General features: G+C 37.1%; 2 protein-coding genes across 7 annotated transcripts; both read left to right on the top strand.

The window, feature by feature from the left end:
• The first annotated feature begins 373 nt into the window (after positions 1 to 373).
• On the top strand, positions 374 to 10,092 carry tdrkh (tudor and KH domain containing). Of its 4 annotated transcripts, none has more exons than XM_052571163.1 (15): positions 374 to 524; positions 2,443 to 2,600; positions 2,761 to 2,852; positions 3,507 to 3,699; positions 3,833 to 3,972; positions 4,050 to 4,356; positions 5,133 to 5,299; positions 5,384 to 5,559; positions 5,717 to 5,781; positions 5,867 to 6,018; positions 6,370 to 6,483; positions 6,565 to 6,619; positions 7,712 to 8,710; positions 9,324 to 9,412; positions 9,534 to 10,092. In XM_052571163.1, exons 2-14 carry the CDS (start codon positions 2,474 to 2,476, stop codon positions 9,377 to 9,379), a joined length of 2,643 nt encoding a protein of 880 aa, XP_052427123.1. In that variant the 5' UTR covers positions 374 to 524; positions 2,443 to 2,473; the 3' UTR covers positions 9,380 to 9,412; positions 9,534 to 10,092. The 4 variants fall into 4 exon arrangements, with proteins under 4 accessions (XP_052427123.1, XP_052427122.1, XP_052427124.1 ...); XM_052571162.1 differs by lacking the exon at positions 374 to 524 and adding an exon at positions 531 to 673; XM_052571164.1 differs by lacking the exons at positions 374 to 524; positions 7,712 to 8,710 and adding an exon at positions 533 to 673.
• Positions 10,093 to 11,124: 1,032 nt separating this feature from the next.
• mbtd1 (mbt domain containing 1) lies at positions 11,125 to 26,463 on the top strand. Of its 3 annotated transcripts, none has more exons than XM_052571167.1 (17): positions 11,125 to 11,290; positions 12,347 to 12,548; positions 12,876 to 13,009; positions 13,100 to 13,214; positions 13,329 to 13,411; positions 13,489 to 13,606; positions 13,709 to 13,843; positions 13,993 to 14,081; positions 14,782 to 15,016; positions 15,124 to 15,179; positions 15,256 to 15,360; positions 15,447 to 15,594; positions 15,692 to 15,774; positions 15,896 to 16,130; positions 20,390 to 20,461; positions 20,936 to 21,103; positions 23,237 to 26,463. In XM_052571167.1, exons 1-17 carry the CDS (start codon positions 11,270 to 11,272, stop codon positions 23,353 to 23,355), a joined length of 2,118 nt encoding a protein of 705 aa, XP_052427127.1. In that variant the 5' UTR covers positions 11,125 to 11,269; the 3' UTR covers positions 23,356 to 26,463. The 3 variants fall into 3 exon arrangements, with proteins under 3 accessions (XP_052427127.1, XP_052427129.1, XP_052427128.1); XM_052571168.1 differs by lacking the exon at positions 11,125 to 11,290 and adding an exon at positions 11,297 to 11,448; XM_052571169.1 differs by lacking the exon at positions 20,936 to 21,103.
• The last annotated feature ends 439 nt before the right edge of the window (positions 26,464 to 26,902 follow it).

The following is a 26,902-nucleotide window of genomic DNA, read 5'->3' as shown; positions in this document are numbered from 1 at the left end:
TTAAAAGCTGCATGTTTGTAAGAAATAAATCCATAAATAAAGCATTTTAACACTAAACTGATGCTTCTGGCCAAAACACGAGTCCATGATAATCCACAATATTTCTTTCAGAGACATGGGCAAAACTAATGTTCTTTAAAATAGTTCAGATATTTTATATTTCACAGTCTGTTACGTATTCCATTTCATAAACACAAAAATCACATTCCGTGATTGGATTTAACAAATCAAGACTTGATTATGCCATCAACATTGTAAGAAATTATTACGCCCACAGTGTGTTGCTTTAATCGTCCAATAGTGGGGGGTTGTGTGCACCTAAAGAGGTTGTGATTGGTTCTAATGGTTGACAAGCGGGATGTTGACCAATCACAGTTGAAAGGTTAAGTGTGCGTAAGACTGCGTACTACAGAATCAAGCACGCCAGCGCCGGTGGATCAGCAGCAGCACGCTGAAGGGTGTCATAAGATCATTTGAAGGACTCTCTCTACTTGGGTTTCTTCACATTTTATACAGTTTTAGAGGTAAATATATCGGAATATCTGTATTAGTGCTTTATCTGGTTCTGGTGTTTGTGCATTAGGCGTCCGAGGAAGATGCAGTTTGAAAACCCAAACGGCTTGCTGTATATGTTTCAATGGCATGACCCAGCCAAACAAACCTATTGATATATGTAAGTTTTTAAAAACAATTTAGGGCTTTAAAACGCGGGATTGATTGTTTGAGAAGGCGAGAAATGCACCGCACCCTGTGACTTGACATCCATCACGCGCTAACAGGCGCTGCATTAACAATTGCACACGCATATTCACGTGCATGATCTTAATGCACAACAGGTCCTGTTTTTATGTTCATGTGTATCTGATAACGGTGCAGTGATACAAACTACAGCTTCAATGAGAAAAAAAAAACCTAGGAGAGATAACGTTAGATGTTACTGATGCATGTGAATGCAGTCTTGTTTATATTTGCTCAGGTTTGCAGAGAGAAAGCAGTAAAGTGAAGCAGACCTGCATTCAAATAAAATCTGGTTTGGCCTATGGCTAATGATCCTGCTGGACCACCCAAATTTGCTGATCGATAATCTGATTAAATTGGTTAAAAAAATGGTTATTATGAGAGAACCACTTGACAAAGAATATTTGTGGATTATAAAAACTTTCTTCATAATAAATTCGTTTTTTTGCTGTTCAAGAAACTTTTAGTCTAATGATTTGATATGGCTACCAACACTTTTGTTTGCTCTGCCACATGTGCAGCAGATGTTCATCTTTTCAAATGCAAAACAATACCTCATAAATCCATCAGATTAGGTTGCATGCAGTGTTATTTTAGTATTGTTCATATAATATAGCATTAGTTTACATTTTTAAAGGACCTTTTATAGTTTATATTTTCAGTTTGCATTTAAGGTTTCAGTCAACGTTTCTTCTTCAGATTTTAGTCACTTGAGGTTAGTTGTCAACTTTTAAAAATGTAAGTTTTCAAATGAAATGTGAAATGACTTTCAATATGAATTTGCTATATTTCGATAGCAAATAAAATAATTGGTGTATTAATGGTGCATGTGCTTGTTAGGGTTATTTATTAGTTCCCCAGTTGAGGAGCTCCTGACGGGATGGTGTCTTCAGCTGGTGTTTGTATTAAATTTATATTTCACTCTTTTGCCTCTTCCTCCTGCTGAAGAGCGGCAGCACAGGAGGTTTGAGGTCCGAGATGGACGTGGATGTCCCTCAACCCCGTGTGTTTCTGAGCTACAGCCCCACTGGCCTGTTTTCACAGTGAGAATCATTCTGCATGGTGTTGCTCCTGTGTGTGTCTGCAAGATGGACTTCAACCGCTTAATGCATCAATACTGTGCTGAAGCTCTGCTTTATCCTTCAGCTGATGCAGTTTTTGCAGAAATACCTCCTGCAAATGCAAATCATTTGATTTTGAGGTTTCATTGGGTCAGGGAGATTAGAAGACAAAAATGTCATTATTGCAGCTTTGTCCAGTCCTCTGCTTTGCTGTGTGCTTGAACTTTAAAATCTCATTAAATAAAACCATGACACTGGTGTTAATTGTCATGTTTGAAAGCTCTGATGTGTTCCAGAAAGGTTTCCACAGCCTGTATGATGTCCTAAATCCAATTATAGAGTCGTGTTTGTTAAATGTGATCTTTGTTCTCCTTATTTAGCCAACTTGGTATCAAGAAATTAGGCTAGCTAGAACTAATCTCATAAATGAGTGCTCCAGTAATAACTTTTGATTAAAGTTCTGCAGCTGTTGTTCTGGGATTGAAAGACAACCAGAGGACCCATCTTTGCCGTTGTCATCAACCATTCATTCGTGTTGCATGGCGCTACTAAGAAAGCCCATGTAAAATCGTACATGGTGCGGACTAGGACTTTTCGGGTGTTGCTCTGTTCATGCACCTTACAGCTCATTCTGCATCTCTAGGTGGAGTTTACCGGTTGGTCCGACCCAAGTGATGGCCGCGGTGAAAGATGGACCGTGGAAGAGCCTGAGCTCTGGGAAGAAAGTAGCTTTGGCTGCTGGCCTTTCTGTGGGGGCCACGGTGGGATACCTTGTTTACCGTCACATTCAAAGCAGCAGTGGTAAGTTGTGAACTCTAGCAAGCTAGAGTTTTGATAAACGATTTGATAAATTGCCATGTGCCATACATGTTCCACTCACGGATGCTCAATGATATTGTTTTGGAAGTATAAAAGTGATATAGTGTTGATTTATTCTTTATTCCATTGTTTAATTCTGTAGTGCAATGCCAGAGCAAAGAGGAGTCCAGAATATCTGTTCCCCTTGACGTGTACCGATCTATTGCAAGATATCAGAGCACCTTTCTAGACCTAGTGAGTGTTTGTTCTGTCTTAATGCATGGTACTAGAACTAAACTGTATATGCAACATACCGTTTGAAAGTTTGGGGCCTGTAGGATTTAAAATATATTTTTGCAAGAATCTCCTAGGCTCACCAATGCTGCGTTTATTTAATCAGTTGTAATTTTGGGAATTTATTCATTTTAAAATAGCTTTCTTTTTAATATATTTTGAACTATAATCTTATTGAGATAAAGCAGATTTCTCAGCAGCTTTGAATCATTCTAATATACTGAGTTGGGGTGGTTATTTGTTTATTTATTTGGAAACTTTTTTTTTTTTTTTTCAGGATTCTTTGAATAAAAAAAGTAAAAGTATTTTATTTAAAATATAGTCTCGCTGTCACTTTTGATCAATTTAATGCATTCTTGCTAAATAAAAGTAATTTCTTTTGAAAAAATCTTATTTACTCCAAACTTTTGAACATGAAGTATATATGTGTATACTATGAGTGTGTTCCTCATTTGTTGCTTTAGATAAGTGTCTACTAATATGAATATAAAGGATTTAATTTGATTACAAAACATTATTTTACAATTATGATGTTTAAAACATTCTAGAGAAACAAACCAAAAAAACATATTTGATGAAAAAGCTATACAATTTGTAACTCTCCCGTTTGTGTAGGTGAATCAGAAGTCTGGTGCCCAGATAAATGTGCTGCCAAACACTGAAGAGCAGAGCCTGGTGAATTTCCTGATTCAGGGCTCACCGGAGCAGATTCTTGTGGCGCAGTGTGCTCTGGAGAAACTGGCCACCGACTGTGAGGTCATCACCGATGTCATCGACATACCTCAGACGGCATTTGGACGAATAATAGGTTGCGTTCAGTTTACTTCAAGTAAAAGTGCCTGTTGTTGTGTTTTTTTTTTTTTTTTTTTAGAGAATTTGTGTTTCGCTTCATTCTGTCAACGTAATCTTGTGTAAAATGTTTGAAATGTTGCTTGCTTCAGGTCGTGGTGGTGAGACTTTGAAGTTCATAAACCGAGTCTCAGGGGCCAGGGTCAACTGCTCCAAAGATCGTGGACACAGCTTGGAGGAGAAGGGCAAGATCACGATTACTGGCACACGCAAGGAGATTCAAAGTGCTAAAGTGAGATTTTTCACACACAGATTTTATGCACCCATGTAGTGAGTCAGACCCAGTGTTTGATGGGTTTTTCCTCCCAGGAAATGATCATGGAGAAGGTCATAGAGAATGAAACTGTACGAAAGCGAATAAGTCAGGCTTCTGCGCTGCGTCAGAAGAGGAAACTGCCGGAAACAGAGCAGTTCAACAAGGCTCAAGGACTGGAGAATGAATTATTAAAGCTTAATGGAAAAGATTTCCCTTCCCCATTGACTGAGCTGAAACAAGAGGGGCCTGTGACGGTCAACGGCTTCACAGACAACAGCGATACCGCTGAAAACTCCCTTAAATCAGAGGAGGAGGAGATTCTCTCTCCAGTGTCACCTTTGGAGATCTCCAAATTTGAAAGTAAGATTTTTCAGTCCTACCTTCACAAGGCCAGTGAATTAAAGGAATTGCCAAAAATGAAATTTTTCCTCATTAAGATACTATTGTAGTTATTATTAGAATTTAATGTTGGGTTTTTACCATTTACCCTTTTTTTTTTATTTTTATACCCATTCCTTAATTTTTTTTCTTCTATTTACTAAGGAAAAAGGAATCATTTATCAAAATTAAAATAAAAAGCTTTGAAAGAGAAGGGGAGAGGGGTCAAAGAAGGGGAGAGGGGTCGAAGCTTGATGGCTTAAAATTTGAAAATTGAGTTTCGTAATTTTACAGTTGTACTGTTTGGTTGTATTATTTGAATGCTTTTTTTTTTTTTAAACAGTACAAAATTAGTATTTCTATTATTACTTCGTATGTAATTATTAGTTTATTAATTATATAGCTATATTAATATTATAAATATAAAGGTATTATAGTAGTATTTTAAAAACTATTTAATTTAATAATCAACCTCGTATTAAGATATAATCAATTTGATTTTTGGGGGGCCAAATTGTGCAGCCCTACAAACCTGGAGCAATATTATATTTTTATATTAAATACTTACAACTTTTCTGAATTTGTATTTGAAAAATTGCATTTATAAGATATATATATATATATATATATATATATATATATATATATATATAATTATTATTATTTTTTTCTCTATACTCATTCCTTGAATTGTTCAGCCCCACTGAGGAATCCTATTTAGACCCCTATAGTAGTAATAATTGGTCTTTTCTTACCAGTTCCTAGTCCAGACCTGAGCTTCCAGCCCGATGAGCATCTGGAGGTGTATGTGTCTGCGTCTGAGAATCCTCAACACTTTTGGATTCAGATTCTGGGGGTACGATCTCTACAGCTGGATAAACTGACGGCCGAAATGAGCCGTTTCTTCAACAGCGATACCTCACAAGTAAGTTTGCCTGACCCCACTTGATGTAGGATCCATGACCCTGAGAAATGAGTGATTTTCTACTATATCATACATCTACCACAGGAGCACAGAGTGGAAACCATTATTGTTGGAGATATAGTGGCTGCTCCATACAGGGACCATGGCACGTGGAATCGTGCTCGAGTGTTGGGAATTCTGGGCTCTGGCCTGGTGGATTTGTATTACGTGGACTTTGGAGACAATGGGGAGCTTCCACGGGAACATTTACGAAGCATGAGGTAAATAAGAGATGGAGAACGCAGAATCAGCTATTTATCTGCTTACTGGGCTCTTGATTATTGTGTTTTACCTTCTATGAATAACCGCAGATGCATTTTGGGAGTGGTGTGTATACAGTACTCTTTCTGATGGTGTGTGTTATTTTGTGGTGTTTAGAAGTGACTTCCTGAGCCTGCCCTTTCAAGCCATTGAGTGCAGTTTAGCAGGGGTTCGTCCCGCAGGTAAAGGGTGCTCTTCAGGTGAAATTTAGGTGTTATCCACAGAGTGAAATAAAAAAAAAATTTCTTTTGGTACTTTGTTTTTTAGGAGAGGTTTGGACGGAGGCAGCCCTGGATGACTTTGAGCGCATGACATACTGTGCTGAATGGAAACCTTTACTGGCCAAATTGTACAGTTACTCTCATTCTGAGATCTCATCCTGGCCCAACGTTAAACTCTATGACAACAGCCAGGGAAAGGTTAGAGGTCAACATCACAGCTGTGGCATAAATTCTAATGTTGAAAGGCACTTTAAACTGGCTGGAGTATTTTATATTATAATATATTACATTTAAATTTTTTAATTAGGTGACTATTTTATCAGTTAATTCTCAGGGTATCAAACCCATGGCCTTAGGTGTTTTTAGCACCATGTTGTACTGTTTGAGGTACAGGAATTCACAACTCATAGGTAACCTCTTCTGAAACAGTGTTTTGGTATTATTTATATTCTTCTGTTAGGTTGGCACTGACAGACAACATTCACATTTCTTTTTTGAAATTGTGAAACTTTTGTTTTAATCCTCTGTGGTCTGGGATCTCTGTCTCAGGCTCTGGATCTCGGTAAAGAGTTGATTCGTCTCGGTCATGCTGTGAGCTGTGAGGATGAAGGGACTGGGATGAGGGGAGACTGGGATGAGAACAGATCCCTGCAGAAGATGCTGGTAAGATGCATATGGATTGTGTTTACAGTGTATTGCAGGTGGAAGCAGCACTGAGAGAATCAATGCTTATGTTTTTTGCAGGACGACATGACTGGAGCAACATCAGAACTCAGTATGTCCTGCATCAGTTTATCAGGTACGTTTTCTGAAATTAAGAATTGAATTGATACACTTAAACTTCCATGGGCAGCTTCATTGTTCATGCAATTTATAATTTAAAAAAAAACTGTCTTTAAAATCTGTATGCATCAGTACATGCTTGCATTCTGCTACATACACTGCTGTTCAATACCTTGGGGTTAGTAATATTTTTATTTTACATTTTTATCTGGCAAGGATACATTTTAAATTGATTTAAAGGTACAATTTGTAAGATTTGCAGTAAAATATCCAAAAACCACTGGGCCAGTGTTTTATATATTTTGTCCAGCTGATACTAACAATGTCTCTAATGTTTTCAACTACTTGTAAATCATGAGAAAATTCCCATTCTAAACGGTGACATGGGGCAGTGCAGTCGCCTGTCAATGACGTTAGTTACCCTTTGTTACCGCCTTAACTGACGTAGAAACCACATGACAACAGTGTCGTGGACAAATGTGGAAGTAGCTTCGCCACAAACTTAAACTAGAAAGAGATTCTGATCTCGCTTGTTTTACTCGACAGGTGTGTTGTTTTGATTCCTATATTTACAGAAAACCTATGCTATTATAACGATCAACAAGATTAGTTTTTTGGGGCATAGACGCAAAATGCGGGGCATCGCGTCTCTAGCCCCGCGCGAGTATGCGTCTGATCCATAGTCTGATCGCATCTTTGCATTGACTTTGTATGTCATCTACTCGCGCAAATCGTTGAACTTGCGTTAAATCCATGATTTATCTTTCCGTCTGATTGATGGCCGTCAGCGGTTGGGTAGAATACGACAAATCCCATCATTACATGCTCCTTAGCATCATCAAACTACGCGATTTGTTATTGTTTTGATAGTGTGCCCTCTCGTGGCAGGTCCTACAACCTGTACTTTTTAAAATGACAATAAAAGAAAAAAAATCATTTATTTTGTTACAAAATGTTTCAAATAAATGCAGTTCTTCAAACTTTTTTTATTAATTGAATTCAGTTTTGCTATAAAAATTATTTAATTGTAATTTTTTTTAAATGGGTTTTTATTTTTTATAAATACACAATCTTACCAACCCCAAACGTTTGAAAAGCAGTTTTTCAGTTCAGCAGAGTTTAACCAGTCCTCGGGGGGACGTATTCGGAGGTTCAGAATATCCATGGGTATGCAGGCAGATGGAATGGTCTTCATCTTTCACAAGCTCTTTAGAGATGGAGCGAGCCGACGTGGACCAGAGCCTGTGTTTTGGACTCATGTCTTCCTCTTCCTTAATCCACTCCACTCCATCTCAGAACCTGAGTGATCTGGTCAGCCAAATACTTGAGTCATCTTCCTCCGCGCTAGACCCACCAATCCAGTCGAATAACTTAACCCCTGCATCACCATTACACGAGCCATCAGTGCAGGAAATCTCATCTTCATTTCAATCTCCATCCTGTGTGGAGGCTGTGACATCTACGCTGGATTCCTTCACTCTTAATGATGACGTTTTCCTTGGGACTCACTGTTACAACGTGAAGAATAAGACCTCATCGTCTGTATCAGATCAGACGGGCTCCTCTTGCGCGGTGGACAGTTTCAGTGAAAATACTGCGAGCAGTGACGGCATCAGAGGAGTGTGGTATTACCTCAGTTCCTCTAGAGACTCCTCTGAATTGTCTCTCAGCACCACCATGCCTCAGTCTTCCACTACGTCTTCGTCTTATTTGACAGAATCTTGTGATGGGACCACTGCTTCCTCGGGCTCTGTGATCGAGCTGAGTTCAGATTCATCAGATGCTGGAATGTCACTCAGACCAGCTAATCAGACTCATCCATGTGCAAATCCAGAGGTCATCACGCTGAGTGACACTAGCAGCTGTGAAAGCAACTCAAGTAACACTTCTGAAGAGTATAAACATGAGCCCTTTAAAGTGGGAAATTTAGATGAACCACACCCACTAAAAAGTGATGTGAAATGCCAGACGTCAAGCTTGAGTGAAGAAATGCTGCATAATGAAGCAGGAAGTGCAACTGAAGAAAGAGGAAAAGATCTTGAGGGACTAAAGAAGATGGATTTCAGAACTGAAAAGTGCAACGGTGGTGAAGACAATTCAACAAGAGGTGTAACTTCTATATACTGTAACTTAACACTGGAGCACATTGGATCACTGTGGGATGTGACTGGTTTTCACTAAAGGGCTTTAATACACCTTGCTGCATTTTTATACTTTACACGTGGTTTTGAGCATTAAGGAGAGCTGCTTGCCTTTTTATTACTGGTGCTCATTTAAGGTGAAGTAAATTTATATAATTAATAAATTCTGGAACCTTTTAACTATTAGACTAGCTTCACCCATGCACAACATTCACATCTTAAAAAAAAAAAAAAATGCTCTTATAGTTTTTTTTTTTTTTTTTTCCTCCTCATTTCCTCCTATCGTTTTGATTTTGCTTCTTATTACTTGTCTTATCTCTATCTCAAGTTTCATTCAATGTCAGATTTTTTTTTTTTTCATTTTATATTTTATCTAATTTTTATTTTAGCTTTTCGATTAATGAAAAGTATTGATTTTAGCAAACAATTATTTTTATCAACAGCATTTCATTAATTTTTCCCCTAGGTTTTGGTTTTTGTTTATGTAAAGGCAAATTTGTCATTTTCATAAAGTGGGCAGCACATTAAAATGATTTCCTTTATGAGATGTGTACATATATCAGTTTTTTCATTTTTCAGAAGTTGCCTCAATTTCTGGAAGTGTGGATGACACCATTGATGAGGAATTCAACTGACAAAAGACCAAAGACATGTATGCCTTGATACTGGTAAGCAAACATCAGTATAATCTCATATATTGTTTCGATGCTCATGTATATAATATCCCATTTAAGACCAGATGATTGATTTAATGATGTCACTCTGCCTGTATTGTCCTCTCCTCCCCAGAGACCAGTTGTTATCCTCATTTAGCATTCTGCACATGATTCCGGTCTCCGAGAAAGAGCCTTACTTGACTATGCCCCCTGCTCAGACCGCCTGTATTTACTGCATAAGTTCTCTCATATAAGGAATGGTTTCCACAGTTCATATCTTGTCTGAACATTTTGGGACATCTGGAAGACATTTGATGGTTAATTTTTATACTGTTTACACTTGTTCTCATTGTGTTCAACTCATTTATGTATAATAGGTTACATCAGTCATTCTTTGCATTTTATTGATCGTCTGAAGAACAGATGAAAGACAGTTGAAGAGCAGAGCTCAGGGAACTCATTATTGAGTTGGTTAGGAACCTTATTGTTGCAGTGTAGCACCAAAGTTTCTTTGTTTTGTGTTTTTCAGTGATATGATGGTTCAGTTTGTCGATGGGTTATTTTCTTTGTACTGTTTGAACTGTTTCTCGTTTTCTGTCAAAAAATATTTATGTTGTGAATTGAGTTTTATTACATTGAATGCTGCAGTATGTATGTGTATAAAATCAAATAAAGAGTATTATTATACCCCATTCCGGGTTTTGAGCAAGCAGAGTAAACGCAGTCCTGTGATGGGTTTTGGATCATTGTTCTGTGGAAAAAGTGGATGTAATAAATGCAAACATTAATTTTTTTTAAATGATCGAATAACTCTTAGGTTGTTATAAAATATGCAAGATGTTAGGTGAAAGTAATTTAAATAACCAGGAGCTAACAGCAATGATGGAAAACATGGAAATGGATCAAGATATCTCTTCCATTATATTTTAAGAAAGCATAGTCTAAACAATGCAATTGTTAGAAGCAAATAATTAAATGGAAAAATGTAATGCTTAATCTATAAAATAAAGCAGTCCACTATATGCAAGATTATTGATTGTTTTTTGTGTATAAGTTAAAAAATTGTATGCTGCTTTAGAGTAAAATAAAAGTAATGTTATGAAGTGTAGTTTGGTTAAGAGAAACAATACATTTTGATGTAAATGTGAGCCATGCACTGGAATAGAAGATTACTGTAAGTTGTCAATCTTTTGTTTGTGCCTCTGTTATATAAAAATATAAAAATATATACGATTTAAAAAACTTATTTTCTGAAATATAAGAAGCACTTTTTTCCCTTTTTCAATAAATGATTGTAAAAAGGTAATGCTTAACCTTCAGAAAATGTTGATCATCAACCTCAACGGCTGAATTCAAATCCATTTGAAATCTATTTGTGTGATTTCACAATTTTATAGTAATTATTACATAAATGTCAGAATTAATTTTAGCCTGCTAAAAACTAATATTTAAAAACCTGTTTCTGCCAAAAACTCCTACGACTCAAACGTAGGCCAACAGATTTGGAAAGGTATTAAATGGCATACGGTTTATAGTTTTTTTAATTTTATTTATTATTATTTACATTATAATAGGACACCTGAAAAGAAACGGTATTTATTTGATCTGTAATTATTCACTTTCACTTAAGCATTTCCTTTTTCCTTATACGGTGTCAAAGATGCAGACCAGGTGATCCGTGATTGGCTAATATCCATGTCAATCATTCTATCCATGCGCACGCGCACATGAGCCATGACAATTGTTGATAATCAACTGGAGTTATTTTTTTCCTTTAGAGTAAAATAATTTCAATCCTGGCCCTTCCCCCAGGGGGGCTCTTGGACCATACCACAACGAACATAAGGTACCGACTTGCATGAAGGGCTAATGGAAAACCCAAGGGATATGGTAAGAAAGAGTTTATTTGAGACCGCTTCCTTGATTTAGCGCAGTTAGCGGTTAGCAGTGTTAGCCGTGCTCTTTGTTTTGGTTGTCAGAAACAGATCCTGCTCGTCACACAAACTGCAAAATTTACCTCATTCAAATAACTCGTAATACTCTCTATGGTATGTAACAGTTTATTCAAGCTAGTTGTCCCACTAAATGGTGTAAATATCATTAATCATGTATGTGTTTTGTGTAGGTGAAATATACCCGCAGGCCCATGTATGTGTAAATGTTTGTGTTTATGTTTGTGTCTCAAAAATAGTCAGTAGACAGTATTTTTGGGGATCATAAACGCGTTAAGCCCGTTTTCATGAAACGTTCCGTATATGTAGAAAGCTCACTAGGTTTTGAGGCACAACAAATATGCATGTTTGTGGTGTGATATGACCTAAAAATCACTTTATGGTGGGTTATGGAGATATAAAATGTGTAGATTTTTAGTAAAATTGTATTTTAGTAGGTGGTAATGGGAATGGCATGCGTTCAGATGAAGAAAAGGGTCTGAAATTCCTTCTGAAATCAGGTCACAGTGGTTTGGACAAATCCGTATCTGTTGCACCAGTCTAGTGTTTAAATTGTGAAAAATATAAATATGTAGAGTTGGAAAATACACCAAATGCCATATGGAAATATTAATTGAGATTCTTTTGCTTTTACTGTCTCCTGTCTTGAAATGTGCTGTGGGGATATTGAGTGCTGATGATATTGACCCTTTTAACACGATATTTGCTTTTTGTGACCCATGAGAACCTTCAATTTTATGCATGTGACGTAGTCTGCTTCCTAATTCCCAACTCATTAAAGCGTTGATGAATTAATATAAAGATTATGGTTATCACTGATGGTAATATTAATCATGCTGTATTATGTCAAAGGTAATCATTTATTGAAGTATTAGTGGTATATAAGCTAGCTTTAATCCTCGTCTTTCTTTGCTCTTCCATTATTTTGATGTTCATTCTACTCACACTTTTTTTTTCTCTCCACATTTTTCACTCCTCTCGCCTCTTGGCGTAGGCTGAGCACACTCCCCGCTCAGAGCGGAAGAGAAGAGATTCTTTTGGGATGTTTGACGGGTATGACAGCTGCAGTGAAGACAGCAGTAGCAGCTCCAGCTCAGAGGACAGTGAGGATGAAGTCCCCAGCATCCCCGCCAGCCTGCCAATCATCAAAAACAACGGCCAGGTGTACACCTATCCTGATGGAAAAGCAGGCATGGGTTAGTAATTTGCATATATAGTGGGGTCCAAAAGTTTTGATTACACACAAAAATTGGTTTAGTTTTCCGTTCAGCCCTGGAAATAAATAGAAAGTATTATATTTTCAAGTCAACTTTCTGTTTTTGGAAATCGTTCATGGTTACAATATAATTTCTGATTTGGAAAAATGCAAATTGAACGTCACTATTTTAGACAACTAATTTAGCCCTCCAGAACAGACCAGTTTTGGCAGAAATTTCAGTGCATCATTAGTTCAATAGTGTGAATTTATATATATATATATATATGACTTATTTATTTGTTTTATTTTTTCCTCCTTGATGCAGCAACCTGTGAGATGTGTGGTATGGTTGGTGTACGAGATGCTTTCTACTCTAAAACAAAGAGATTCTGCAGTGTGTCCTGCTCTAGAAGCTATTCCTCCAATTCTAAAAAGGCCAGTATACTGGCAAGACTTCAGGTAACTACTCATATACTTAAGAAGCACTCCTAATCAAAACACTACCTGTATTGTTGTTCGTAAAATGTATTCTTCTTTTGTCCCATCAAGGGTAAACCACCTACGAAAAAGGCAAAAGTCTTACAGAAACAGCCATTAATGGCAAAGTTGGCAGCTTACGCACAGTATCAAGCAAATCAACAGAACCAAGCTAAATCAAAATCAGGTAAATATCCAGGTTTAAAGTGTCATTATGTTATTGTATTCCTAATTGATTAATAATCGGTTGTAGCAGTTGCATTACTTAAACACAGCATCATTTGTTCTTTTGCTCATGTAGTGGTTCCTGTTGAAGGATTTGACTGGGGCCAGTACATTTGTAGCAATAATCTTGTTGGGGCACCAGTCAGCTGTTTCAAACATGTGAGTACAGGCAGAGATTGAACGAACATTGTTTTGTGTTTAATGTTTTGACTGTTTTTAACTTGATCCTTCTTCAGGTGCCCATGGGTCTGTGCTGGGGTGACATAGCAGAGGGAGTGAGGGTGGAGGTCCTCAATTCTGACACAAACCTCTCCACAAAAGTTTACTGGGTAGCAGGGATAGTCAAACTGGCAGGTAATGTAGTTTAATGACTGCCTAGGCTTTTTCTGTTAATAATATTTCAAGTATAATAACTGGAAAAGGTATGATACATTATTTATTTTCATAATTTCTTAGGATTTAAAGCTCTTCTGCGCTATGAGGGTTATGATAATGACTCAAGCAAAGACTTCTGGTGTAATCTGTGTATCCCAGAGGTCCACCCTGTTGGATGGTGTGCTTCTAGTGGAAAGCCTCTGGTGCCTCCCAAATGTATGTAAAACATTAAGCCATTCTAAACGATGTAATAAGCTGGTTTCTTTGCAGTTAAGGTAGTGTGAAGTTGCCATTGCTGAATAGAAGTAATTATAATTTTTTTTTTTATATATTTGTTTATGTTTATATATCATTTGTTTTCATAGCCATCCACCATAAGTATTCTAACTGGAAAGCGTTTCTTGTGAAACGACTCACTGGAGCCAAAACACTTCCACCAGATTTCGCCACAAAGGTAAGATACTCTATCCAAGCAGTGATCATGAATCTGTTCTTCAGTAGCGAGAGACTGGAAAAACCAGTGCAGCAAGATCTTCCTGATACGAAGATCACAAAGCAGTCAGGTGTCAGACTGATTTATTGTAACACAGGAAGCAGACATCGATAACTACGTTTACTTGCACCTCATTGTTTGTCACTGAGATAAAGTGCAATAAATAAAAATAAAAAAATTGTGTAAACATTCTTGTTTACTTTTTTACATCTGTTTTTTTTCTTCTGTTGTTTAACTCTTTGAAAGTAGCATCCAGTATTACTTTTAATTGTCTATAAAGGCATAATAAATAATATAATTAATATTCAATTAAAAACAAAAATTCTGAAAAAAAAATGTAATACTTTGATTCAGCAGGGATGCATTAAATTGATAGTAAACGCAATGTTACAAAATGTATTTATTTCAAATAAATGCTTTTTTACATTTTTATTGACTTTTAAAAAATGTGTCAGTTTCTATAAAACATTAATTAAATATAGTTTTAAAATTAAACAATATATGTAATTTTGAGCAATTAAATGCAGCCTTGGTGAGCATAAGAAGCTTCTATCAATTTTTTTTTTTTTTTTTACAAGTGTTAGAAACCCCAGCCTTTGAATGGCAGTGTAAAAGTTTCCATCTGTGAGTAAAAACAATTTGTTTAAATGTTCAATTGAAGGTTCAGGAGAACATGCAGTACCCGTTTAAGAAACTGATGCGTGTGGAAGTTGTGGATAAGACCCACCTGTGTCGAACTCGTGTAGCCCTGGTGGAGCAGGTGATTGGTGGACGTTTGCGCCTGGTGTATGAGGAGAGCCAGGACGGCACTGATGATTTCTGGTGTCACATGTACAGCCCACTCATCCACTCCATTGGCTGGTCACGTAGCATTGGACACCGTTTCAAAAGATCTGGTCAGTGTGGGAGTCTGAATGGTTTTTGATGGACCTTTTCAAATTTGATTCAGCAAAAAATTAAAACATTTTATGAAGCTAAACGTGTCTAACGTTGCCCTCTGCAGAGTTGACAAAGAAAATAGAGGGTCAGATGGATGCTCCCTCACTGTTGTTTCTTAAGGTATGTTTGTAATTGCTTTTTTAAATTCAGCTGTGTGTTTACAGTCACGTTCATGTGTCATCTTTTGAACCCATAGATCAAGGATGTGGATCAGAGTGGAGAATGGTTTAAAGATGGAATGAAGTTAGAGGCGATAGACCCTCTAAATCTCTCTGCTATATGTGTTGCTACTGTAAGAAAGGTAAAATGCCATTTTGACAGTTTTCTCTATTGGACTCAAACATCGAGTTGGGCAAAAAATCACTCTGAATTGATTATCTCTCTCAGGTGTTAGCAGACGGGTACCTAATGATCGGGATTGATGGTTCTGAGGCTGCTGATGGGTCGGATTGGTTCTGCTACCATTCAACCTCTCCATCCATCTTCCCAGTGGGCTTCTGTGAAATCAACAACATTGAGCTCACACCCCCAAGAGGTGCTTTTCCTCTCACTTCTGCAGTGTGATCTGATCTGACTGCATCACTCAATGAAATTTGGCCATTTTTGCTAATGAATCTGAAACTGCTTCACAGGGTACACCAAACTCCCTTTCAAATGGTTTGACTACCTCAGAGAAATGGGTTCAATTGCAGCCCCTGTGAAGCTCTTTAACAAAGTAAGTTTTCATGCATAGACTGTGAGGATCTCTTTTTATTTGTAAAATTAAATGCCATGTGTTTTATCTTAAATTACACATTGGGATGCATGCATTAACTCATGATCTTTCATGCTCTCAGGAAGTACCGAATCACGGCTTCCGTACAGGGATGAAGCTGGAGGCAGTGGACCTGATGGAGCCGCGCCTGGTGTGTGTCGCCACAGTAACCAGGATCGTCCACAGACTCCTGCGCATTCATTTTGACGGCTGGGAGGATGAGTACGATCAGTGGGTGGACTGCGAGTCTCCAGATCTCTACCCTGTAGGCTGGTGCCAACTGACTGGCTATCAGCTGCAGCCGCCTGCCACGCAGAGTGAGTGAACAGTCCAGAAGATTCTGATTCTAGAAGGTTCAAACTGTTTCTTAGCAACACTGTTTATTCTTCCATTAAATAATTCTAAAGTCTTCATGGCCTTCTAAACTTCTAAGTTCTTTTGTTTTTTTAAAATGGAGTGTCTATTTACACTAAGTGCAAATAGCCCACCTTGTTGGCAGAGTCTATTTACACCAGCTCCTCCCACAAACATGTTATAGGGCAAATTAACATATAAAAGATGGCTGTTGTCAGCCTCAGTAGTGTAGATGGTAAAGAGCCTATTATGCGACCGACCCGGGTTCGAATCCTTCTTTGACAGAAATTTTTCTTTCTTCCTTTTCAAATCTCCTATCACATCGGAAAGGCATTTATTTTCAATATAAATGAAGGAAACATATTGAAAAATAAAGTGTCAGGTAGTGTTAGGGAGGGCTTTATTGTCCCAGTAAGGTGGCGTTCATTTAATAATTTGAATTAAAATTATAATTTACACTCAATAAGTTATTACTGCATTCTGTTTTATAATATACTATAATACTGAAGTTTAGATAATTACCACTATTTGCAATAAGTAGTATAAATAGGAAAAAATCCTGCTATTTTAACTTGGTGTAAATAGAATCTATCACTATCTGCACTTAATGTAAATATTATATTGTTAAAAATACTGCTATTTTCACTTAGTGTAAATTGCATCCATCACTATTTGCACTTGGTGTAAATAGCATCTATCCCTAAGAAAATATGCTATTTTCACTTGGTGTATATAGCATCTAATTGTTATTTGCACGTTTATGGAAGTAAAATAATGACAAATGTCTTTGAAACAAAAAAGCATGCTGAATAGCACTAACTGAAAAGAATATGCATTGCATTAACAGTACTTGCATTTTAATGCCTTGTATTTCCAAGGATTGCATTTTTAGGTCCTGAAATTTAACATAGTTGTTCGTTTCAGCTGTGAATATTTCAATTAAAAATATTTCACACACCTTTTCATAATTAAAAAATCAATAATTCAAATTCACATTCCAGAATTCACTTCCAAAATATTCAATCGGTTTAAAAATACGATGTATAATATTCGACAGGCAAATTTCGGTCCATTTTATTTCACTTTCCAAATTCGCTTCCACAAATTCAGTGGTTAAAATTCGGCAGATAATTCGCCCTTTCACATCCGGGAGCTTCAGGAATAGCAGTAGATCACAGAGGCATGATCTCCATCTCCTGTCAGTCGCTCACCAGCAGGTGGTGCAAGTGGCTTCTGATGAAGACCTAAGCAACGGGTGGATTAAGTAATACAGTTACAAAAAGTGATCTGCATAAATGGAGCAAGCGCTAAGCAGAAGTTTTGATTATCGTGGCATGTGGAAAAGCTGATTGTGTGAATGTGAATGTTTATTTCAACATCTTTGCCTTTACCATAGACTGTATAAAGGCTGTTACCTGTAGCCTAAGCAGCATTCTCTACCATAAAGGAGATTATAATGGGAACTAACATTACATCCCCTCACGTCACACTCCAGGATTCCCCAATGACGAGTAAGGGGCTTTTCACATATTGAGCTTAAAAACGCATGGAAAACGCTAGGCACCCGGCTCCTTCTTTCCAAAGCGCTCGGGCAGTTGCGCAAATTTCAGCAAAGGATAAATGGATTTGCAGCACTAAAAATCGCTTGCAGTAGCTCTGCTACTAAATTTATTTCAAAATGGCAATCCATATACAGCTATGATCATCTGTTCCTTCATCTTGGCTGAGCTTTCAACTTTATTATGGGAAAGGATAAAGCTGACTGGTTAGTTCTTGCCACATGACCCGTGGTGCGCTTGCGGCATTCTGAAAAATGTAGATGTTTTTAACTCGATGCGGTGCAGACGCACCTAGAAAAAAACTAGGCGTCTTCATGGAGAGAGTAGGGACCTAAGGGACCATCTGACAATTCCACTGACTGGGTTAAAAGGTCCAATGTGTTTTAATAAAAAAATTTTAATAACGTACTGTCAAATTCTAAATCTTGTGTTTCTCATAGTGATTATCTACAGGTGAGATTTTGCCTGTACCTCCCTTCTTATATTTACAGTATACAATTATTTACATATTAAAGATCCTTGGAAAGGGTTTTTCAGTTGTTGTACATTGCTAGATACAAGACTGACTTACTATTTTTTTCTTAAACAATATTTTTGTAGTGTCCATACAAAGTGAGATAAGTTATTGGCCATATATATTTAGTCAGTTTGAGTTAATAATTAATTTAGTGTAAACTGATTAATTTGAATGTAATATTGTACTACGTTTCATTTTGAGGTAAATTTGAAGATGGTCCCTAAAGCAGCTTAGGCGAATAGACAGCAAATATCAAACATAAAACTACTGCGCTTGGTTTTCTTTTTACGAAAAAAAAAAATTATTTGGTGAAACTTTTTGGTTTGTGGGGCTCATTTCTGTGCTCATCTGCTGAAATGTACATAATATACAGTAATATATTGTATTAATTAAATGCCGAATTTAATATCTTTGAGGCAATAAAAGACGTTAAAGTTTAACACAGAGTTTTTCTTATTAAGTGACTTGGATAAAAGCGTCTGCTAAGTGAATAAATGTAAATGTAATCGCTGTTAGTGCGCTGAGCCAGTTTTATTTTCTTTAACAGATTTCTCAGGGAAACCGCGTGAAACCTTGAGCGTTCGTTCATATTTTATATCTGATTAACCGTCTATATAGTTTGCATAATCATCAATAAAGTGTAATTTGAGATCTGAGGTCTTATATCATGGTATCAATTGATTGAGAAGCGTTACTCGTCATTGGAGAATCCTGCAGTGTGACGTTAGGGGATCCCCAGTATTACAGCACAGCGTCGCACAAGCCATGACACAAAGTTACGGAAACTAAACAAGCGAAAGCAATATATGTCTTCCTTAGATGTAATGTTAGTTCTGTACTTCAGCGTTGGGTAAAATCCCATTATAATCTCCTTTATGGTAGAGAATGCTGCTTAGGCTACAGGTAACAGCCTTTATACAGTCTATGGTAAAGGCAAAGATGTTGAAATAAACATTCACATTCACACAATCAGCTTTTCCACATGCCCCGATAATCAAAACTTCTGCTTAGCGCTTGCTCCATTTATGCAGATCAGTTTTTGTAACTGTATTACTTAATCCACCCGTTGCTCTGGTCTTCATCAGAAGCCGCTTGCACCACCTGCTGGTGAGCGACTGACAGGAGATGGAGATCATGCCTCTGTGCTCTACTGCTATTCCTGAAGCTCCCGGATGTGAAAGGGCGAATTATCTGCCGAATTTTAACCACTGAATTTGTGGAAGCGAATTTGGAAAGTGAAATAAAATGGACCGAAATTTGCCTGTCGAATATTATACATCGTATTTTTAAACCGATTGAATATTTTGGAAGTGAATTCTGGAATGTGAATATGAATTATTGATTTTTTAATTACAAAAAGGTGTGTGAAATATTTTCACTTGAAATATTCACAGCTGAAACGAACAACTATGTTAAATTTCAGGACCTAAAAATGCAATCCTTGGAAATACAAGGCATTAAAATGCAAGTTCTGTTAATGCAATGCATTATTTTTCAGTTAGTGCTATTCAGCATGCTTTTTTGTTTCAAAGACATTTGTCATTATTTTACTTCCATACACGTTGTGTAAATCGACTCCATCGCTATTTACACTTAGGGCAAATAGCCATTGCTATGTAAATGACTTCTGTTATTGGCTGACCTCTGTATACCAGCATTAGTATACAGACACGTTAGAATGAAAGTTACTGAATACTGAGTAAACTTGGGCCCATCGTAATTGTAATTTATTTGAGTAGTGCAGTTAGGTAAAATGAGTAATTACTGCAGATGACCAAACCTTTCTTTTTGTCAGATCCAATCAGTCAAGTGTCCTTTTAACAGTTCACATAAAGGATAGCATGAGACACATGACATATGTACTATGCAAAGTATGAATAATAGGCTAATCATTTTGATTATATCTATAATATATTATATATTTAATATATTTGGAACAATAAGATAACATATGTTAACTTAAAAAAAAATAAGCTTTATGTATTTATTATTTAATCAAAAATATCTTAATTTGGGTTCCAAAGGTGAACGAAGGTATTTTTAGAATAAGAGTGAGAGTAATTCATGACAGAATTAAATTTTTTGTGTGAACTATTCCTTTAATGATTGTTTGCATAGAATAATAGCTTGTCCCTTTCCTTCTCAGCCACAAGAGAAGCACCGCCAAATGTCTCGAAACAGAAAAAGAAGACTGCACAGTATAAAGGACAAAAGAAAAGTGAGTGCAATCTTTTCTATCTGTCATCTGCTTTCTCCTCTAACGGAACACTGATTTTTGGGTGCAAAATTGGTCCAGGAGCCGTTTCTTCTGGGTTTTCCTCAGCTTTGGGGCTGGTCTGGTTCTGTTTGATAGTCGGTACCAGTTGTCACGATTTAGAAGGGTCATGGATAATCACAGACAACTGTACCCATCATCCTTATACCCGGATGAGAAAGCACGCTCCCTCAGGGTGACGGAATCTGAGCAAATGTTTGGTAGGGATTTGCAGTCATGTTGGGTTCCACATTGTCTTTTCTCAGGGCTTCAGTTTCTGAACAATCACCCTTCTGTCATGTAGAAATCAAATTAAGGTTCAGATCTGAGTTGAAATTTTGGCTCAGCCGGAGGAAGGCCCGCAGTTTTGTGGAGTGGCGCTCGGTAGCCTGGGTAACCTCAGTAACTTCGGTAACCTCAGTCTGGCTTGGTGTTTAGAGAGGAAGATTCCAGTTGGGAGGAGGCCGATCGTTTTGGGTGGGCCTCTGAGGAGGAGGAGCTTCTCGGGCGATGAAGAGCAGACTCCGCCCCATTACCTGTCCCACTTCTCTGGGTCCGGGCGACCTCCCACCTCAGGTGTAGAGCATGATCGCTCTCTCAACTCAGGTAACTCAATTCTCCATCACTCAGGGAGAGGGTGCCACAGTCCTCATTCCTGTAGAACTTTTCAGGTCGGGCCGGCGGGAGGAGTTGCACGTCATCAGGACTCTGAGTAATTTGTGCCGCTTACACCATTAACAACAGCTGCATGATAAAGAAGGGAATTGTCTTCGTGGTCCGTTTCATCCCACACCTGACCTTTTCAGTTACTTTAGGGTGGTGCGAATTCATCGTTTTTGGATGTTAAAAAGAATAAGTCACCAAAATGACTGTCAATTGTCACGGTTCTTTAAAATGTTCTTTAAGGGTTCATATGATGCTTTATTTTTTTTTAAAGATCATTATTTTGTGTATTTGGTGTAACTGAATATGTTGACATGCTTTAATGTAAAAAACTGTAGATTATTGTAGTTCATCTATGCTCCGCCTCTCTCAAATGTTTAATTTTCTACAAAGTCCCTCCTTCCGAAAAGCGCAGTCTGTTCTGATTGGCCATCTGACCCAGTGCATTATGATTGGCCGAACACCAACACTCATCGGAAATGTAATGCCCCTTTCCATAATCATGAGCTTCATCTTTCAAACTAAATGTAATGACAGTTAATAATGTCCTTAGTTTTACCATTAGTTCAAGCCTGAAAGTGGAACAGAGTGGTGTGACCGATACTGTGATGAAGCTCGTATGTGTTTGCAGTACACAAGCCCCAGACGATAAAGACACCCGTCTCCTCTGTGTGACTGTCTCTCTCACACACACGCGTGTACGCGGACACACACACGACGCACAAAACTCTGGATTTGAACATCCAGTAGCAAATACTTAAAACTAATAACAAAACCTACTTACAGTGGCTGATTCAGAAGCGCCAGATTGTCGTAGCAAAGTCAGAATTACCTCCTCTCCTAGGTTCACAAAACGGTTGTCCATAAAATGTGTTGCAGTTCTGTTGTAAGTAATCTTAAAGAATCATAAATGCATCTACTTTCAGAAAGCCAAATAAAGTGCTCTTGCTTTCGCCTTGATACACACAACATCTCCCTGACATGACTGCTTCAAAACTAACTGCAGTTACTGAAACCAGGCCTTCTTTCTTTGGATGAACATTTGGGTGTTGTTACGTAAATATTTCCACATAGTGACGTAGACATGTGGGGGCGTGTTTAAATGAGCCATTTTAGGGGGTGTGGCAGAGTCTTAACTTTGATAAAGAATATCTCTTTGGATTTGAGACTTTAATCTTTACAGATCTTCTTCATGCACCAAGAGCTTGTAACACTCCAAAGAGAGAGAACAATTTTAATCGCATCATATGACCCCTTTAAAACCTGTATGATTTGGAACAGAGAAGGTTGGGGGGGTGTTTGGAGGGGTTCAGAGGGTCAGTCTGTTTGGTATGTTTTGAAGATTCAATTGTGTATGACCCTGTTTATGCAAAAGCAATAAAAAAAGAGAATATTTTAGTTACTTTTTTCAGTTTAGCACAACAAAATGGTACTGGTGCCATCAAGCTCCAAACACACCATTTAAAAAAAGTTCTGTTAAATTAAAATGATCTTAAAAGTAGTTATGACTCATGCACAGTATTCTCTCTCTGTGTGTATGTGTATGTACATAAAAATAAAAATTCTTTAATATGGGACTTTAGAAAAAGAAAACCTTTCAAAAGCATACCATTTATATATATCTATCTATCTATCTATCTATCCATTCTTCAGCTGGTTAGGTTGCTTTGACCATTTTCTTTTGAAGCCATACATGATGACACGAGGGTGTGTAAATGACAGCATTTTTATTTTTGATTGAACTGTCTTTAAATATTACATGTAAGTGTATGAGTCTACTAAAATTCTTAAACCTTGCGTATCGCTGCCTGGTTGATTTCATTATGTGAATGCTACAACATGCTTCTTCTTTTGGCACCTAATTTTGAAAACGTAAAAATGGAAAAGGTTGGTTTCTGTTGGTTATTGCAAAAGTTTCTTTTAAGTTTTTAATTTAAGTGTAGTGATACTTCTCCTTTCCACCCATAATTCTCTATATCCGAGTGTGAATTTTATTTGTATTTTTTAGTTGTCCTCTTTTACCAGTGTGTTTCATTTTATGGATTGGTGTTCTTGTGTCTCGCTCTTGTTTTCCAGAGGCCTCACTGCAGATTAAAGAAGAGACTCCTGAGATTGACGAGTTCACGTTCTCACAAGGCATCTCGGACCAGGAGAGCAACGGCTCAGGCAGTTACTACATCAGACAGGAGCCTTGAGCAGCATCAGCCATCACAGAGCCTCACCTCACTGCCAACAGCACTGGAAAAATCCCACTCGGAGCGATGCACACGAGGCCTGGAAGAAGACACAGTGGCTTCCCCTCAAACCAGGTCTCTCTCTTTTTTTTGTTTCAGGTTTGAAAAGCTTGAAGAAAGGACTTCTCAGACATTGATCCGAGAGAGAAGGGTGTGTATACGAGAGGATTTTGTTTGAAATAGAGATACTGTTTTGGTTTTTTTCTTTGTCCTGACTTTTCGCCCTCGGTGGACTTTTTCCTCCTCCGTGTTCATTGTACTTGAAGTTTTCTTCACTTTTTTTTCCTGTCTTTATTTCCCCTTTTGGTGAGAAGAAAAAAAAAAGTTTTGGGGGGGGGTAAGATTTGAGTACCTTGTGTGATTCTCGCGCTGTTTCATTTGTTCTGGATGGGTGTGCATTTGGTAAGAGTAGTAAAAATCTATATCGAGACAGTATATTCATATATGTATGACATTCATATTAAACTCACATATATAAATCTTTAAACGTATAAATATAGTAGTGGAACTGGGGATGATGGTATTAAAATCAAACCTTACTGGTATGTAGAGTAGACTAATGGAAAACACTCACAATTTGCACTACAGGGATAAAAATAGATGTTTTGGCCTGTATAACGATAGTAAAAACCTGCAGCTTTATTGTATTATGTGATTAACAAACAATTATAGAAGTGGGATGTGCTCAAGTCAAAGTCAATATTGTGATATGCAAAAAAAAAAAAAAAAAAAGTTATTTGATGTTTATGTTTTTAATTTGTTCTAAAGAGCCATTTTTATACGGGCGGTCAGAGTATTTTGTGAGTCGTCGAATAAACCGTAAGCAATCACTGCTACCTGAACACTACCTTCCTGGCATCCTTGATGTTGACGGCACAGCAGAGGATTCTTCTGGTAGACTTTTCTAGTAGTATCGCGAGTCTCTGAACAATACAGCGCCAGCTTGATTGTTTGCCAGCCTCTCTGTTCACGCATCTGCAAGGAATCGCATCACAACCCATGCATTTTTCTTAACTCGCAGCATTCATTCCAGAAGAAAACCATTTTTACTACCTCTAAAGTAAAAGGTGATTTTTGAAATGCGCAAAGATCTTGGCCTCACTAAGGTTGCAATAGGTAGTTTTCATGCTCTGTTTGAAAGGATATATATTCATTATATTTTATGCAAATGGCACCTATCCATACTTGGACACATGGCTTATTTCACTTTCAAAGTCTACACATCATTTATATTTGTATCATAGCATGTTATCAACAGAGTTCTTGAAATGGAAAAGAAAGTTATGCAATAATAATGTCTGTTGTTTTATGATGTCTTACTCTGAAAACAGCTCATAAATATATAGACTAGAAACATTCTATAGACTTAAAACAAAATATTCTTACAATATATTGTGACAAAACTGTGACAATTTTCTAAGAGCTAGACTTGAGCTTTCCCTCTTACAGATTGTTCGGAGTGTAAATAACCTTTATAACATCCTATAGAATCAACCGATATAATATTTGCATAGTGGTTTATCTTAGTATAACTATAAGCTCTATTCAGTACCAGTAAGGTTGTTGGTGAACTCTCAGGAAACGTTTCTCATCGACTTCTGCTTTATTTGAAGACTCGCAGCTGTTACTTCTAAGATCATCCGATTCTACTTGGTTTCCGATATTTGAAGCCCCTGACAAATGTGACCACATCGTTGTTTCCCTCTGGTTCATCTTTGCTTGCATTCATCAAATGCTGAGTACATTTTCTAAATGGTCACCCACATGTTGTAGTTAGATCCATGTTAAATTATGGTTTATTGTATAAAGATCCAATGTATTTCTTTTTTTAACAGGTGTTTTTTTTTTTTTTTTCATATCTCTCTCTCTCTCTCTTGTTGGGTTTTAACAGATGTTTGTATTAAATCATTATAAATTGGTTTATTTTTGTAGTCATTTTTGGGTTTCTTCTGTAGCTGTTGTGTTGTTAGCATGTGCAGTTTTCCAAATGTAAGGCACTGTCGTGTATTTAATTTGTAAAAGTCAAACTGGGACTTCATTGCTACATTTTACATCAGCAACCATATCGATATTGTCATGTTCATACTTCTTCCTACAATGCTTATTCTTCATCAAAAATAGCATTATTTTCATTGCCATTGGTTTTCCTCATAAACCCCATCCATAGCGTCAGGATTTAGGTACACACTGGTTACGATCATACTTGCCAGCTATTTTTTATTACTATTATAATAACAAGACCAAAATCGAAATCATTTGCAATTAAAATGACTGTTGAGGCAAATTTAGCTGCTACCCTCAAATGAATTTAAGCCCTAACGCACAACTTCACCTTTTTAAGTAAACACTCTCTCGTCAACAGAATTGATGCCTTATCCTCTGTTATGTTTTTTCTCTACACAAGTAAAGCTATTGAGTCAAACATAGAGAAGCAGAATACAAAATCTAAAGAAAAAGATGTTGTCCAGTAGAGTGATTATCAGTGCATGCAGCAATGTGAGAATCTTATGAGGGCCAGTGTTGTTCTGGTCTCGATACTAACACGGGTTTTTGTGACGTTCCCTCTGTCCTCAGTAATCACATCATGGTGCTATATATATATATTTGATAAATCATTCATTAGGTCTATTAAAAGAAGAACTAAGTCTGTAATTATAAGTTGGAGAGCTGGTGATTATAACTTCAGATCTGTATTTTGGATACAAGTAGCCGAAATCATTTGTTATAACAATGGGGAAAAAAATAATTAAGAACTAACATTGACCCTCATGGTATATAGAGGTGAGGGTGGTGGGTTTGTAACTTTTTTGATAGAGTCTGTATCTGGTCTTTGCTTTATTTCTGATGATGATGATGATGTGTGTTGTGATATGGGGTTTGATAGCTTATATGTATATAGTTCAACTGTGGGAGGGGGGGGGCTTTTGTTGGTTGAATTTTATGTTAATTTGTTTACAAGCATTTCAAACTGTTTCCGCATGGCTGTGAAAATGTATCTGTTGAATTTGAAAAAAAGAAGAAAAAAAAAAAGAATTTTTACACTGAATTAAAAATGATACTAAACATTTATCTGCTGAAGTTGGTTTCTCTTCTTGGTAATTTATTATTACATTTTATTAAAACACAAAGTGATTCTTGAGAACCATTCTCCTAATCTTAATTGATTCAGTTCAGTTGCATAACTATAAAATTAATCAGTCATACTGTATGTACAGTATGTACGAGTGCAGTGACAAACTCCTGTGCTCCACTGCACTCTGAACAAACAAGACACACAAGAGTAGTGTTTTACATGTTTCACATCTGTGTGTAGTACGTGGCTAATTATTTTGTTTGTTTGCAATGTTACTACGCAAAAAAACCCTTTTTTTTTTTTTTTTTTTTTTTTTTTTTTAGAAGAAGAGTTAAAGAAGTGTTTGCTTTTGGAAGATGTGTATGTGTTTTGTGTATATAACAGGAGTGCCCAATCCTGCTCCTGGCCATCCAACTCTAATAAAACACACCTGCC

Source organism: Carassius gibelio, chromosome B12 (assembly GCF_023724105.1).
Source record: "Carassius gibelio isolate Cgi1373 ecotype wild population from Czech Republic chromosome B12, carGib1.2-hapl.c, whole genome shotgun sequence".
Classification (NCBI taxonomy): Eukaryota; Metazoa; Chordata; class Actinopteri; order Cypriniformes; family Cyprinidae; genus Carassius; species Carassius gibelio.
The sequence above is the reverse complement of the archived record's forward strand: the minus strand, read 5'-3'. Positions and strand labels throughout refer to the sequence as shown.

Bases quoted from the DNA above. Each gene is read 5' to 3' on its own strand.
- tdrkh (XM_052571162.1), top strand. The intron at 5,782-5,866 runs GTAAAGGGTGCT...TTTGTTTTTTAG, and splicing joins AGCAGGGGTTCGTCCCGCAG to GAGAGGTTTGGACGGAGGCA. The intron at 6,019-6,369 runs GTTAGAGGTCAA...TCTCTGTCTCAG, and splicing joins ATGACAACAGCCAGGGAAAG to GCTCTGGATCTCGGTAAAGA.
- mbtd1 (XM_052571167.1), top strand. From the start codon at position 11,270: ATGGAAAACCCAAGGGATATG. The intron at 13,412-13,488 runs GTGAGTACAGGC...ATCCTTCTTCAG, and splicing joins CAGTCAGCTGTTTCAAACAT to GTGCCCATGGGTCTGTGCTG. The intron at 15,361-15,446 runs GTAAAATGCCAT...TATCTCTCTCAG, and splicing joins GTGTTGCTACTGTAAGAAAG to GTGTTAGCAGACGGGTACCT.